This window comes from Pimephales promelas, chromosome 14 (assembly GCF_988280905.1).
Source record: "Pimephales promelas chromosome 14, fPimPro1.hap1.1, whole genome shotgun sequence".
Lineage (NCBI taxonomy): Eukaryota > Metazoa > Chordata > Actinopteri > Cypriniformes > Leuciscidae > Pimephales > Pimephales promelas.
Genome location: NC_142782.1, coordinates 4584266 through 4600875, shown reverse-complemented (window position 1 = coordinate 4600875; position 16610 = coordinate 4584266). Strand labels below are relative to the sequence as shown.

The 16610-nt window shown below is 38.1% G+C and overlaps 1 protein-coding gene across 2 annotated transcripts in view; it reads right to left on the bottom strand.

The window, feature by feature from the left end:
• Positions 1 to 6785: 6785 nt before the first annotated feature.
• Positions 6786 to 16610, bottom strand: part of LOC120481253 (dynamin-1-like protein) — a 37176-nt gene continuing 27351 nt past the window's right edge. For both annotated transcript variants that reach the window (XM_089119295.1, XM_089119296.1), the window contains 6 exons: positions 16112 to 16201; positions 11474 to 11572; positions 11271 to 11384; positions 11067 to 11176; positions 10829 to 10988; positions 6786 to 7725 (listed from right to left, as the gene is read on the bottom strand). In XM_089119295.1, coding sequence (XP_088975421.1) covers positions 7669 to 7725; positions 10829 to 10988; positions 11067 to 11176; positions 11271 to 11384; positions 11474 to 11572; positions 16112 to 16201 — 630 coding nt within the window. In that variant the 3' untranslated portion in view covers positions 6786 to 7668. The remainder of the gene's footprint in view (positions 7726 to 10828; positions 10989 to 11066; positions 11177 to 11270; positions 11385 to 11473; positions 11573 to 16111; positions 16202 to 16610) is intronic.

Sequence of the window (16610 nt, the reverse complement as noted above, 5' to 3'; positions counted from 1 at the left end):
TAAAATATCCCCACATCATCACACACCTTCCACCACACCTAGAGATTGGCATGGGGTACTTTCCATAAGATCATCTTTCAATGCAAATCAAACCAGCTATTAGGCTATTAACTGAAGTAAAACCGTGCCAATCTCTAGGTGTGGTCAATGGTGTGGGGATATTTTAATTCCAAAGGCCAAGGGAACTTTATCAGGATGCATATTATCCTGGATCCATGAAATAACTGGCTTTTAAATATAAAAATCTGCCTGACTCTATGGGAATTTAACATAGGGGTGCCCTGACTTATGCACCCTGTATTTCAAGAAAAAACATTTATTTATTTATGATACATTATTCATTCACAAAGAAAATTGGTGTCCTTAAAGGTTGGAGTTTTCCTCATTTTTCTAATTAAGGCATTAAGATCAATATCCAAAAGGTGATTTTTTATTTCTCTTTTTAGGCAACTTTAGCATGGGTGCCAAAACTTATTCATACCACTGTATATATACTTTATGACATTATTTTCGATTTGATTAAGAACGTAAACTAATGCCAACACTCTTTGTGTATATAAAATTAGTAGCCAGTCAGTTCGATGCTATTGTGTAAAACAAATGTGTATAACGTTAAAAAAATATAGGCAAATTACCATTCAGAAACGTTTTGCAAGAGCCGTGTGTGGTGAGGTTCTGCTTGCCGCTCTTTATTGACGCTTTCTGGGTCTGATTCTGGCTCGACGCCATTATTTACATCGGACCGTAAAGGTAATAATGGGCGTGAATCTTCCGGACAACGTGAGCTACAGTTTAGCCAATCACAACACACTGGCCCAAACTAACCAATCTGAGCCCACTGCATATTTCTGAGGGCGTGGTTTCATAGACTCAGAAAGTCAACCGCTCGTTCAAATGACAGAGGAGAACGCGGCTTACAATAAAGGTGAAGTTTATGAAAAATAAGACTTTTAAAAAAAGAAAAACCATGAACACATGTTATATTGCACCCCATAAACACAATCATGCAAAGAAAAAAAGCAGTAAACCACCCCTTTAAATGCACGTAAGCATATTATAAACATTATTACACCATAGAAAAGTCTTACAATTGAAGGTAATAGAAAATAATCGAATATAAGTCAACATCTTTCATGTGAAAAGGTTCACCAAAAACACATTTTTGGCTAAGATAGAAGTTTGGGGATAAAAACCTTTTTTTTTTTTTTACAAAATTAGATTTACAAAATATTAATTAATATCTCAAACATTCGTCTTACGTGTTTGGATCCACATGAGGGTGATTTCTGAATGAGCTAAATCTTGTTTTCCATAAAAGTGCGCTTTAAAGAATGTTTGATATCCGTCACAGTCTCCAAATAATGACACGGTACTTTTTAATGGAGCACACAGTTAAACTGAAGACTGTAACTAAAGTTTGCCACATCAAAATAAACCAAACTTTGGATTTTTCCGACATAAATAAGCAATGCTGGCAGGATGAAACATCAACGGCTGGCCCAGATCAATGAGAAAAGACACCAGCCTCCTTCAGTCACCTTATCATAATTCATGACAGCTTTCTCACATGTTTGCCTTGTGTCGCAATTACTTCATGCCTTTTTTCCCCCTATTACTCCATATCAGCCTCTGGAAAGTGAGTGTGTAATTCAGATGTGATTAATTGCTGCTGTCTTTCCAGACGTGTCGGTGCATTACATTTACGTGGATTGACACCAGTAGATGAGTTTTATATGAAAACTTCTCCAGGTTAACCTGATTTTACTACTCGAGTGGTGGATGATTATAAACTCATTTGCATTTGCAGTTTGAAGATGTCATCTCAGCTCTGTTTAAGGGATTGTTCACTTTGAAATTAATTTTTGGTGTGTTTTAGCTTACCTCAAGGGCATCCGAGATGTAGGTGTCTTTGTTTCCACAGTAGATTCAATTTTGATGTTTTTAGGTCAAACCGTTCTCGTCTGTCAGTCATATAATGGAGGTCTATGGTCACCACCTCAAAGAGCATGCACAGAGAAGTCCAAATTAAACATGATTTAATGATTCGTAAATGTAAGAACACATTGATGGCCTAAGACATGAAACGAGCGGTTTGTGTGTGACAACGAACAGTTTTTATATCGTTTTTACCTTGTAATCACAGTCACATCCAAGTATTCGTTTATTACAAGAGGTAAAAACGATATAAATACTGTTCGTTTTCACACACAAACCGCTCGTTTCGTGTCTTAGGTCATCAATGTGTACTTACATTTACGAGTCATTAAATCATGTTTAATTTGGACTTCTCTGTGCATGCTCTTTAAGGTGGTGACCATAGACCTCCATTATATGACTGACAGACAAGAACGGTTTGACCTAAAAATATCAAAATTGAAAATACTGCGGAAACAAAGACACCTACATCTTGGATGCCCTTGAGGTAAGCTAAAACATACCAAAAATCAATTTCAAAGTGTAGTATCCCTTTAATGCAAACTTTAGTGTTTCCGGAAACCCCAGCGCTCTGTGTTTAAAAATACATTCAAAAATATGTTCGTCTGACCTAATTAAACCAAGAAGATATATATTATTGAAGGTTTGTTCTTCTTATTACAGATTGTAATGTTGAAATCCATTTTACTTCTGTAATGTTATTTATTTCAGAATGAAGCAGATTTTAAATATACTTCAGAAGAAGTAAAAGCTTATCTCGCCCCACACAGAACATGTGGGAGCATAAAGATTTTGCAAAGAGAGTTACTGTTTTCCTGCTTCGCATTATCTAAAAGAACAAGTCAAGATTTGACTACACATAACGCATTTCCCTTTGCATTTCGTTTTAGTGCCTGTAGGCATTCGCCTGAAAAAAAGAAAATCAGAGCAAGCTGATAAAATGTGTGACTTTGTAGGAAATGACTTGCTACTTTTTTTTTTTTCATTTCACCGCAGACACTGTAAGTGCAAAGAAAAAGCATTTGTTCGGCGTGACTGTAACAAGAATAATGTGAGATCTGCACACTTTTGAAAAATCTGTATTGCTGCTTTCAATAAGGGGAAAGAGGAGAGGCTTTCATTTGATTTTAATGTCGTTCTGAACAGTGAACAGTACATCAACATGAATCACAAAAATAAAATGGCAGGCAGGCTCTTAAAGGCATCCGTCAAGAAATGGCAAGTAATTTCAAATGATTCACGGCGAACTCTCACACGTATAATTACTCTTTCACACAACCACACGTATGGATGCGGACACATGCTCAACGGGACGGCTGAATGAGTTATATATGATTAAAATACACTTTTCTTTAAGCACACTTGAGAACTATGAAAGAGTGCTAAACACACAGGTAGTGGAGACGCCACTTTGGACTCGAGGGAGATTGACAGATTTCATTAAGTCTGTGCTGGTCACATTTCAACACCAAGTCAAGACAGGAATTAGAAATTAGATTCTGCATAAAGAAAATCAAGCCTATTTTTTTTTTTTTTTTTTGGACTATATTATTTTCAAAACAATTAAAGGGATAGTTCACTTTGAAATTAATTTTTGGTATGTTTTAGCTTACCTTAATGGAATCCAAGATGTAGGTGTCTTTGTTTCCGCAGTATTTTCAATTTTGATATGTTTAGGTCAAACCGTTCTTGTCTGTCAGTCATGTAATGGAGGTCTATGGTCACCACTTCAAAGAGCATGCACAGAGAAGTCAAAATTAAACATGATTTAATGACTCGTAAATGTAAGTACACATTGATGGCCTAAGACACGAAATGAGTGGTTTGTGTGAGAAAACGAACAGTATTTATATCGTTTTTACCTCTTGTAACCACAGCCACGTCCAAGTGATCTGAGGCCGCGGGTGCTTTGTGGCTATGATTACAAGAGGGAAAATGATATAAATACTGTTTGTTTTCTCACACAAACCGCTCGTTTCATGTCTTAGGCGATCAATGTGTACTTACATTTACGAGTCATTAAATCATGTTTAATTTGGACTTCTCTGTGCATGCTCTTTGAGGTGGTGACCATAGACCTCCATTATATGACTGACAGACAAGAACGGTTTGACCTAAAAATATCAAAATTGAAAATACTGCGGAAACAAAGACACCCACATCTTGGATGCCCTTGAGGTAAGCTAAAACATATGAAAAATTAATTTCAAAGTGAACTATCCCTTTAAGCACATTTCCTCTCAAATTCTCATTAATGTAATGTGAAATTATGCTTCAGACATTTAGGGTAGGATTTGTTGCACTGGGTTCAATTTATATATTTTTTAAGCCATTTGTTATAGGGTAATAGTAAAAAAGGACAGTAATAAACTAATAAAAAAAATTATCATTCAGATTTTTTAATTATATCAATGAGACTATTGAAAATGATAATAATCTCAAAAGTAAAACAAATCCAACATAATTGTAACGAGATTTTTTGCGCAATACAGTAATGAGAACGATCATGTTTTCTTACATTATTGTAATGAGAATGCATTTTTCTTTCTTTTATTACACTATTGAGAATACGATTTTCTCCCTTGCATTATGATAATGAGATTTATTTTCCTGAATTACAGAAATTCGAATTTTTTTCCTGACATCGTGGTAATGACAATTAGACTTTCTTTTTTATTATTATTATGATAATAATAATAGGAGAGAGATTTTTTCTATTGCTTTATGGTAATTAGAAAAAGATTTGATATCTTGCCAGTCATAAAGCAAGGTATAAAATATGTTTCCCATCACCACAGTTACCATGATATTTTCTTACATTAACGTGATGGGAATTTGGGAAAATAATGTTCATAAAGATAGGCTTTGCTGATGCTTTCTTGACCTGATTATGTTATTGACAGGTTCCGTAAGATTCCTTCAAACGCTCGAGACGACTCAGGATGAGATCACTCACGTGATCAGTGCTGAGATTGCAACGGGCCTCATTCAGATCAGTTTGATACGGATCATACTCACATCTCTTGCATTTATTACATCTCTACAGCGTAACACATGTCCAGTGGAAAACTCCACAAATATGAGACAGGACACAATGTAGCGCTATCAAGTTTGAGGTCAACAAGAAATGCATGCTTATTACATTATCAAGACTTGACAATGTGTATAAATAGGTTTATATTATTTTCAATAACTCCCCTCTTCTTCTATAGGCTCTCTCGCCCTTTCTGGAACGCCTATTTTTTATGGTCGTTCGGTTGGTAGAGGAGCGCCATGTTTACACTGCGTCCCAACACAAGAAATCGATGCAAAAATATGCGACCCCCCCTCCCCCCTCCCCCCAAAATAAACACACATAGATTAATATTGGCAATACAACAACTAACGAATTCTCTACAGCCGCACTGGCAACATTTGTGTTGTGTTTAAATTTTGCACTTTTTTTCCATTTGACACTAAATACGATTTTCATTCGAATGCCTCAAACACAGTTGGAATGTTTTGTTCTTTCTCATTTGACTTTCTTTGACACGGGCGTACTCACTCTCACAATAAATATTCATACAAGCATAAATATTACATGGCAGTCAAGTCTTCGGCACATCCAAGCGTGGTTTGAAGTGTTTCAGAGCACAGCTAAACACAATGGCTCTTTGTTCTATGGCTCATCATCACACTGCGCTAGCCTTTATTTGCACCATGTCTAGACATCACTCACGGGTTACATCATTCATTATTAGAAATGTAACATGATAGATGATTGAGTTTCTTTCGTCTATCTCACTCGCGTAATTTAAATAATATGTCTTGTATTGGCTGTGCAACTATTAATCGCATCCAAAATAAAAAATTGTGTTTACATAATATATGTGTGTGTGTAATTATTTTGTATACATAAATACACACATGCATGTTTACGTTTAAGAAATATTTGCATGTATATATATATTATAAATAAAACATGCATGTGTGTGTATATATACAAAATAATTATACGCAGTACACACATATATTATGCAAACACAAACTTTTATTTTGGATGTGATTAAAAAAGGATTAGTTCACTTTTTAAAAAAACTTTTGCTGATAATTTACTCACCTCCATGTCATCCAAGATATCCATGTCTTTCTTTCTTCAGTCGAAAAGAAATTAAGGTTTTTGATGAAAACATTCCAGGATTTTCTCCATATAATGGACTTCAATGGGAACCAAACGGTTCATGGTTCAAAAGACAGTTTCAGTGCAGCTTCAAAGGGTTTTAAACGACACCAGACGATGAATAAGGGTCTTATCAAGCGAAACGAACGCTCATTTAAAAAAAAAAAAAAGTTTAAGTTTTATAAGCTCAAATGCTCGCCTTGCTCTGTTCTGTGATGCGCATTCGTGACTCTCCTGTTCGAACTCGTTCATCAAAATTAACTAATATTTTCCAGAGTCAACTCGTTCATTTCGAATGAACCAAATGACACGAAAAAAGATTTGTTCATTTTGATAAACGAGTCACGAACGCGCATCACAGAACAGAGCAAGGCGACCATTTGTGCTTATAAAACTTAAACTTTGTTATTTATTATTATTTTTTTTTTAAATGAGTGATCGTTTCGCTTGATAAGACCCTTATTCATCGTCTGGAATCATTTAAAACCCTTTGAACAGTTTGCAGTTTGCACTGAAACTGTCTTTTGGACCTTGAACCGTTTGGTTCCCATTGAAGTCCATTATATAGAGAAAAATCCTGGAATGTTTTCATCAAAAACCTTAATTTCTTTTCGACTGAAGAAAGAAAGACATGGACATCTTGGATGACATGGGGGTGAGTAAATTATCAGCAAAAGTGTTTTTTAAAAAAAAAGTGAACTACTCCTTTAAGTTCTTATGCACGGTTGTGTACAACCATACAAGCACACATGAATTCGACCGAATCTAATAAAGGAGCGGTTCTAGATTTACTGTAAAGCTGGACACCACTTAAATAACATCATATTTACAGCATAATAATGAAGTAGGTGACTCATAAGAATATCTGTTATTAATTACTCACACACAGTCATTCCATGTCATTCCACATCCACATTCAGTGAATAATGGCTTAGATATCAGTCTGTCCCTTACAAAAACTATTGAATGTCACGGATGGACTAGTTTTAAGATGATTTATGGTGCCTTTATGATGCTTGTAGTCCATTTTGGAGCTTGAATGCACAAAATGTTTTCACTGAATATAAAAAGCAGCATGGACATTCTTCAAAACATCTCCAATGTTCTATAGCAGATACAGTAGGACGTCACACAGGTTATGAATAACATGGTGAGTCAATTATGAAAAGAATTAGAATTTTTTTTTCCCGTTTTCAGTCATGTGAGTTTATAAGAGCTCGATTTGGTGTTAAGACGACCTTAGTACCAGCTCAATTCGTATAATATTAAAAGAAAGAGGTATTGTCATAGTCTCGAAAAACATTTTAAGAAACAATGTTGAAGAAAATGACATGGACTTGATATGTTGACTTTATCTGAGCTACCGTGCGCACACACACACAGAGTTATGTAATCAGTGCATATACAGTAGAAATAAAGAGCATTTGGAAAAACTGTACAGATTTTGTTGAATGTTCATGCTGGCAGAGGCATTGAATTTCTTCAGATATTTGAATTATGTCGTTCACTCACACATACCGCACGCACAAACATGTAAACACTTTCCTGGACAGAATGTTCAAGAGAACGTTTGGCTACCAAAGATGAGTCTCCCGGATCTCTGAGATGATGTTACTGGCTTTCTTGAGGGCCTAAAAGAGGAGCAGTCAGAAAGAGAGAGCATTGGTAACAAAGGTAACTGCATACAAAAACATCTTGTCAATGTTGGGCTGAAACCTCGTATCTCCATATATATATGAAGAGTTCAGATGCCTCTAAATGCCAATTGAAATTTTCTTCTTTAATGATGATTTTTATCAAACTTGTATATTTAAGTTCAGTAATTTCACTTCAATAACAATTAATAGGTAATCATCATTGCCATTTAAGTGAAATCACTGAACTTAAATATACAAGCTTGATAAAAATGATCATTCTAGAAGAAAATTTCAAATATTTAACCAATGAAATGTCGATAAAACCTCATATCTCCACCATGCCTTTATTGAGCATGAAGTCCCGCACGCATTTTGGACCGTCTCTGCTTGTTTGCAATGCGAGCATTAAAAAAAAAACCTGTTTGTTTGAATAAGTTGTTTTCTTTGCTCAAGACACAAAATGTCTATAAAGGCTAAAGTTTCATGTATTTGAGAAGCAGAGAAGAGTGTCTTATTCTAGTATTTGTCATCAAGATATAGTCAGTAAACTGTCTTAAATAACCTGTGTAACACTTCCTCTTTTACAACATGAGATTTTGGCCGAAGGATAGGAAAAGGATACTGGACTTGTAATATGTTAGCAAACTCAAAAGCACTAGTGAACTGAAAGTCATATACTTTAAAGCCAAGCTTCTAGGCTTTTACACACCATTGTTTATTGGATTGGAAGAGGTCTCTCGTTTTTTTCAAAAGTGGGACTACTCTTAACTTGACATGGCATCTCAAACTGCCCAAAACCGCCTGAATGTGCATTACTGTAGTGGCGGTGCTTTAGATGCGATTTATTTAAAGACAACTGAATTTTTGTGAAAGTATAAACAGCCTACTGACTAAAGTAGAGCATACTGTCAGATTACTAACTATATATATATATATATAAGTGCTGTCAAACGATTAAATATTTAATCGCGGTTAATCGCATTAATGTCATAGTTAACTCGCGATTAATTAATTATTTTTTTCTCAATTTAATGCTCATATCAACATGGAAAAGTGGATCAGCTTGCTTTGTGCAATTTTTTTTTTAAACAACATTGGCATACATGGTGTTCAATTTCACACTAACGTTCTCACTTGGAGCAAATAATCTGTCACACAATGCAACACTGTCCATCAATAAAAGGGTGTAGTGAAAGAAATACTCAGGTCCTGATATTGACGAGGGGGCGGAGAATTCACATCAGCTGTGTGTGTGTCTGCTTGGCCATCATCAAGCGGTGTTTCAGACTGGACGTGCTGTGATGATGATAGCTCAGTTCATGACGACAAAACACACAGATCACTTTGGTCTTGTCAGTGGAATTTGGCAACTTTTTAGTAAAGTAAAGTTTCCTTTCAGAATCTTATTGGCATCCATTTCGACGTCTCGCGCTCGTCATCCACTAAAAACATAACGCTAATCAACTATTTGGCCGGCTCGCAGACCCAAACAAGTGCAGCGTGCCTGTTTTGTTTCCCGTCTAGCTAGATCCGCTTACGCTTTGGTCGACAAAGCAGCAAAACGCCCTCGCGCGGCGCAAGCCATTGAAATGAATGGGTTTCATAGTGCTGTGCGCGCATGCCGCATCTTGTTGCAAAAGCATATAAAAAAACAAAAAAGTTTGCAAGGACAAAAAGATCTCAATCGCGTGATAAAAAAAATTGACGCCGTTAAAATGGGTTTGCGTTAACTACATATATTAACTATATTTTGTTATACACACACACACATACACACACATACAGGTGAAACTCAAAAATGTTGTATATTGTTTAAAAGTTCATTTATTTCAGTAATTCAACTTCAAAAGGTGAAACTAATATATTATATAGACTGAAAAGGTTTTCAATGGTTATATACTATAACCATTTTGCATCTGATTAATAACTAATAATAATAATTCATGTTTTGAATGTTACCATGTTATTACCATGTCAGTGTTTCCCCTAGGATTTTTGAACTTTCAAGTGTTGCGGAGCGGGCATGTAATTTTTTAGCAATCAAAAAGCATGTCTAATTAATTAAAATCATGTATTGTGAACAATTAAGAAAATATATATATATATATGGAAAAAAAAAAAAAAATCCACACTACTGTAATTCTGTGTTGTGTTTTTGCTGGTAATAAAATTAAGCCATAAAACACAAATTTTATCATTTATTATAAAGTTTTTGTTAAATAACATGCTGCACAATGAGCTTTACTGTTAAAATTAAAACATGGATTATTCCTTAAATTCAGTTTTGTTTAAAAATTTCACAATTTATTTGGATTAGTGTTTGTGTATTATTACATTGCGACATATCTAAATTGTACTGTACATCAGTAATATGTTTCTGTCAAGTTAAACCGAACTTTTATTTTGACGGGTTGCCGCGAAGACCTTTTGAGTTTCTGTGCGTTTATGTCATGATAATAGTTTCTCAAATGAAGTGGTTAAATGATCACAAAGTGACTTTTGAAGTGGATCTAGAGCCTGGAGAGGAAGTTCATTCATTTCTGTCCTCATATAGGCAAAAAACAGCGCAAGCGTCACACGTGCTTCAGTGTCTTCAGTGTGTGTGTGTGTGACAAATTAAACTGCACCATTCATTCACACGGAACAAGGCAAGCAGGAGTCGTATTTAAATAGTCTTTGTGGTTTAACATTCACACACACTAGTCTACATCGCGATTTGATTTCAAGTGTACTGAACCGCTTTCTGTTTATTCCTCGAAAATATACAGTAAATTCCTTTTTTATGACTGGATCTTGTCAGCATTTTAGGGGGGACGGGCCGCCCCCCTAAAACAATGGTAGGGGTAACATTGCATGTCATTACTACATTTTTATTAATAAAAAAAAAAGAGAAATTCTTAGAAATATCAAATTATACAAAAACATATCATCTGAGAATTAGCTGAAAACCAAAATGCTTTGCATTTATACTTGTGATTGCTCAAAAACTAAATCTCTGTAGCTCGTCTTGGCCCATTTGCAAAATGTGGTTCCTGTAATAAAACCTAGTATGTATTTATTATCTCTTCACACCTGCTTTATGACACACAACCCGTACCTCCAGCATCTGTGCAACCTCTGTGCGCTGCTGAGCGGTTTCCTGAGACTCGATGAGCAGTTCCTGTAGAAGACGCTGTTTGTAGAGCTGTCCGACCAGCTCACTCTGCAGATTCTCTTTCACGAAATTCACCAGGAAATGCATCACCGTCTTTGGCACACTGTGGATAAATAAAAAAAGATCAGATGCTCGTGGTCACTCGGTAGTTTGTCTCCCACACACACACACAGGTGCTGACCTGTCCTGGATGCTCTTGCGCACGATCAGGAAGTAGCACTTGATGAGCCGTTGGATGACCTCGCAGTCCCTCTGCTCTCGTGTGCTTAGTTTGCGGGATATTGGCACGGCCTACAGAAAAAATATCCAAAGGTTGTTGTTCTTTCCTGGTTTTTCCTCAAATGAGCATGTACAGTTCTGCACTTTTGAGATAGCAAAGCCATACCGTGTCCAACAGGTTGACGGCTTTGGTGGGGCTTCCAAACCCAGGCACGGGGCCTTTCTCCTCTGACGGCATCTTCTCGTTCTTCCATCGCTTCCCTCCATCCCCTGCCTCGGCCTGCGAAAGAGATGATAAAACAAAGACTAATCCTGTGTGGATTTGAAGAGAGAGAGAGAGAGAGAGACAGACAGAGAGAGTTTTAGTACCTGCTGGCTGTTGACAGATGCAGACACTTGGGCAGCGTCTGTGAAATCAGGATGTTTGGTGTTTATGTAGGCCAACTCGATTGCAACTAGATTATGAACCTGAGAGGAAGTAAACACATTCCAAGAGTTAACATGATGACGCATTTTCAGTATCAGCCAAAAGTGTGCTCTGAATGTGACATGCGCTAAGGATTTTTGCTTTATGATATATGCGGTGTATAACACCAATATAGTGTTGGAGGTTTCACAATCTTCACTTATTTTACATTCCTTCAGTAAGAGCAGAGTGTGAAGGATGATTAGCAGAGCAATAGCACAGCTGTAAATCAAATATTGCAATCAACATGACATAATGGGAGACATATCAGAATTCAGAAGAGGGAAAATTGTTGTTGCACGTCTCACTGGCTCATCTGTGACCAGGAGAGCGAGTCTTTGAGGTGTATCGAGAGCTGTGATAATGTCGGTATAGCACCATGTAGGACAAACCACATCCAACAGGAGTAACTGTCAATGCAAGAGGAAGCTGTCTGAAAAGGATGTCCAGGTACATTAAAGGGATGTCCAGGTATATTAAAGGGATGTCCAGGTACATTAAAAGGATGTCCAGGTACATTAAAAAGATGTCAGGTACATTAAAGGGATGTCAGGTATATTAAAGGGATGTCCAGGTACATTAAAGGGATGTCCAGGTACATTAAAAGGATGTCCAGGTACATTAATGGGATGTCCAGGTACATTAAAGGGATGTCCAGGTACATTAAAGGGATGTCCAGGTACATTAATGGGATGTCCAGGTACATTAAAGGGATGTCCAGGTACATTAAAGGGATGTCCAGGTACATTAAAAGGATGTCCAGGTACATTAATGGGATGTCCAGGTACATTAAAGGGATGTCCAGGTACATTAAAGGGATGTCCAGGTACATTAATGGGATGTCCAGGTACATTAATGGGATGTCCAGGTACATTAAAGGGATGTCCAGGTCCATTAAAGGGATGTCCAGGTCCATTAAAGGGATGTCCAGGTACATTAAAGGGATGTCCAGGTCCATTAAAGGGATGTCCAGGTCCATTAAAGGGATGTCCAGGTACATTAAAGGGATGTCCAGGTACATTAAAGGGATGTCCAGGTCCATTAGAGGGATGTCCAGATCCATTAAAGGGATGTCCAGGTCCATTAAAGGGATGTCCAGGTACATTAAAGGGATGTCCAGGTACATTAAAGGGATGTCCAGGTCCATTAGAGGGATGTCCAGGTACATTAAAGGGATGTCCAGGTCCATTAAAGGGATGTCCAGGTCCATTAAAGGGATGTCCAGGTCCATTAAAGGGATGTCCAGGTACATTAAAGGGATGTCCAGGTCCATTAAAGGGATGTCCAGGTCCATTAAAGGGATGTCCATTAAAGGGATGTCCAGGTACATTAAAGGGATGTCCAGGTCCATTAAAGGGATGTCCAGGTCCATTAAAGGGATGTCCAGGTCCATTAAAGGGATGTCCAGGTACATTAAAGGGATGTCCAGGTACATTAAAGGGATGTCCAGGTCCATTAGAGGGATGTCCAGGTCCATTAAAGGGATGTCCAGGTCCATTAAAGGGATGTCCAGGTACATTAAAGGGATGTCCAGGTCCATTAGAGGGATGTCCAGGTCCATTAAAGGGATGTCCAGGTCCATTAAAGGGATGTCCAGGTCCATTAAAGGGATGTCCAGGTCCATTAAAGGGATGTCCAGGTACATTAAAGGGATGTCCAGGTCCATTAAAGGGATGTCCACATTAAAGGGATGTCCAGGTCCATTAAAGGGATGTCCAGGTCCATTAAAGGGATGTCCAGGTCCATTAAAGGGATGTCCAGGTCCATTAAAGGGATGTCCAGGTCCATTAAAGGGATGTCCAGGTACATTAAAGGGATGTCCAGGTACATTAAAGGGATGTCCAGGTCCATTAAAGGGATGTCCAGGTACATTAAAGGGATGTCCAGGTACATTAAAGGGATGTCCAGGTACATTAAAGGGATGTCCAGGTCCATTAGAGGGATGTCCAGGTCCATTAAAGGGATGTCCAGGTACATTAAAGGGATGTCCAGGTCCATTAGAGGGATGTCCAGGTCCATTAAAGGGATGTCCAGGTACATTAAAGGGACGTCCAGGTCCATTAAAGTGACGTCTAGGTCCATTAAAGGGATGTCCAGGTACATTAAAAGGATGTCGAAGTACATTAAAGGAATGTCAGGTATATTAAAGGGATGTCCAGGTACATTAAAGGGATGTCAGGTATATTAAAGGGATGTCCAGGTACATTAAAAGGATGTCCAGGTACATTAAAGGGATGTCCAGGTACATTAAAGGGATGTCAGGTACATTAATGGGATGTCAGGTACATTAAAGGGACGTCCAGGTACATTAAAGGGACGTCCAGGTACATTAAAGGGACGTCCAGGTACATTAAAGGGATGTCAGGTACATTAATGGGATGTCAGGTACATTAAAGGGACGTCCAGGTACATTAAAGGGATGTCAAGGTACATTAAAGGGATGTCAGGTACATTAAAGGGATGTCCAGGTACATTAAAGGGATGTCAGGTACATTAAAGGGATGTCCAGGTACATTAAAGGGATGTCAGGTACATTAAAGGGATGTCAGGTACATTAAAGGGATGTCCAGGTCCATTAAAGGGATGTCCAGGTCCATTAAAGGGATGTCAGGTACATTAATGGGATGTCCAGGTACATTAAAGGGACGTCCAGGTACATTTAAGGGATGTCAGGTACATTAAAGGGATGTCCAGGTACATTAAAGGGATGTCCAGGTACATTAAAGGGATGTCCAGGTACATTAAAGGGATGTCCAGGTACATTAAAGGGATGTCAGGTACATTAAAGGGATGTCCAGGTACATTAAAGGGATGTCCAGGTACATTAAAGGGATGTCAGGTACATTAATGGGATGTCCAGGTACATTAAAGGGACGTCCAGGTACATTAAAGGGATGTCAGGTACATTAATGGGATGTCAGGTACATTAAAGAGATGTCAGGTACATTAAAGGGATGTCAGGTACATTAATGGGATGTCAGGTACATTAAAGGGACGTCCAGGTACATTAAAGGGACGTCCAGGTACATTAAAGGGATGTCCAGGTACATTAAAGGGATGTCAGGTACATTAATGGGATGTCAGGTACATTTAAGGGACGTCCAGGTACATTAAAGGGACGTCAAGGTACATTAAAGGGATGTCAGGTACATTAAAGGGATGTCCAGGTACATTAAAGGGATGTCAGGTACATTAAAGGGATGTCCAGGTACATTAAAGGGATGTCCAGGTACATTAAAGGGATGTCAGGTACATTAATGGGACGTCCAGGTCCATTAAAGGGACGTCCAGGTACATTAAAGGGACGTCCAGGTACATTAAAGGGATGTCCAGGTACATTAAAGGGATGTCCAGGTACATTAAAGGGATGTCCAGGTACATTAAAGGGATGTCAGGTACATTAAAGGGATGTCCAGGTCCATTAAAGGGATGTCCAGGTACATTAAAGGGATGTCAGGTACATTAATGGGATGTCCAGGTACATTTAAGGGATGTCCAGGTACATTAAAGGGATGTCCAGGTACATTAAAGGGATGTCCAGGTACATTAAAGGGATGTCCAGGTACATTAAAGGGATGTCCAGGTACATTAATGGGATGTCCAGGTACATTAAAGGGATGTCCAGGTACATTAAAGGGATGTCCAGGTACATTAAAGGGATGTCCAGGTACATTAAAGGGATGTCAGGTACATTAAAGGGATGTCAGGTACATTAATGGGATGTCCAGGTACATTAATGGGATGTCCAGGTACATTAAAGGGATGTCCAGGTACATTAAAGGGATGTCCAGGTACATTAAAGGGATGTCCAGGTACATTAATGGGATGTCCAGGTACATTAAAGGGATGTCCAGGTACATTAAAGGGATGTCCAGGTACATTAAAGGGATGTCCAGGTACATTAAAGGGATGTCCAGGTACATTAAAGGGATGTCAGGTACATTAAAGAGATGTCAGGTACATTAAAGGGATATCCAGGTCCATTAAAGGGATGTCCAGGTACATTAAAGGGATGTCCAGGTACATTAATGGGATGTCCAGGTCCATTAAAGGGATGTCAAGGTACATTAAAGGGATGTCAGGTACATTAAAGGGATGTCCAGGTACATTAAAGGGATGTCAGGTACATTAAAGGGATGTCCAGGTACATTAAAGGGATGTCAGGTACATTAATGGGATGTCCAGGTACATTAAAGGGACGTCCAGGTACATTAAAGGGATGTCAGGTACATTAAAGGGATGTCCAGGTACATTAAAGGGATGTCCAGGTACATTAAAGGGATGTCAGGTACATTAATGGGATGTCAGGTACATTAAAGAGACGTCAGAATCATGGTGTCAGCATGGCCTTGAGTACATTATTGCTTACATAAATTCAATACTAACGGATGCCAATATACTAACTGCATGAAACACATTTGGTACTGTATTGTTTCTGCTGTTTTAGAAAAGCTTTTCATCATGTCCAAATACATTAATCTTGATGAGGTTCCTGGATAGTACAAAGTAGTGTAGGTGCAGCCACAGGCATATGTTCCTACCATCTCATTGGTAATGGGCAGACGTTTCCTGAGTAAGCTGGTAACCACCTCCACTATTGAATCATGTAGTTTGGGAAACCGCAAAAGCTCCTTCGGACATACACAAACACAAACACAGTACATACAGCAGGTTAGTTGTCAATTATTTAAAACATTTTAACACTTCCTATGTGAAAGAGGAAAGTATAACATTCTCCCAACACCTTTCCAAATATTATGAGCATCAAATCGGTCCCCTTCAGCACACGTTATGACATTAGACTTATGTGCATAATAGAGGAAAGTCAAAAGAATGTTTAATGTAAAACAAATGTCCACAGTGAAGGCAGCAGGACAGAGAAGATAAGAGCAGACTGAGGAGAGAATCCTAATGCCGGCTGTCCTGAGCCTCTGTGTGTCAATCTGTGAAGACTGTGACTTTCACTCTCCTCTTCACAGTTCAATTTTGTAGAAATTCTGAGCTATAAGGGCTTGTCAGGGAAAACAGAAATGTCTTAAT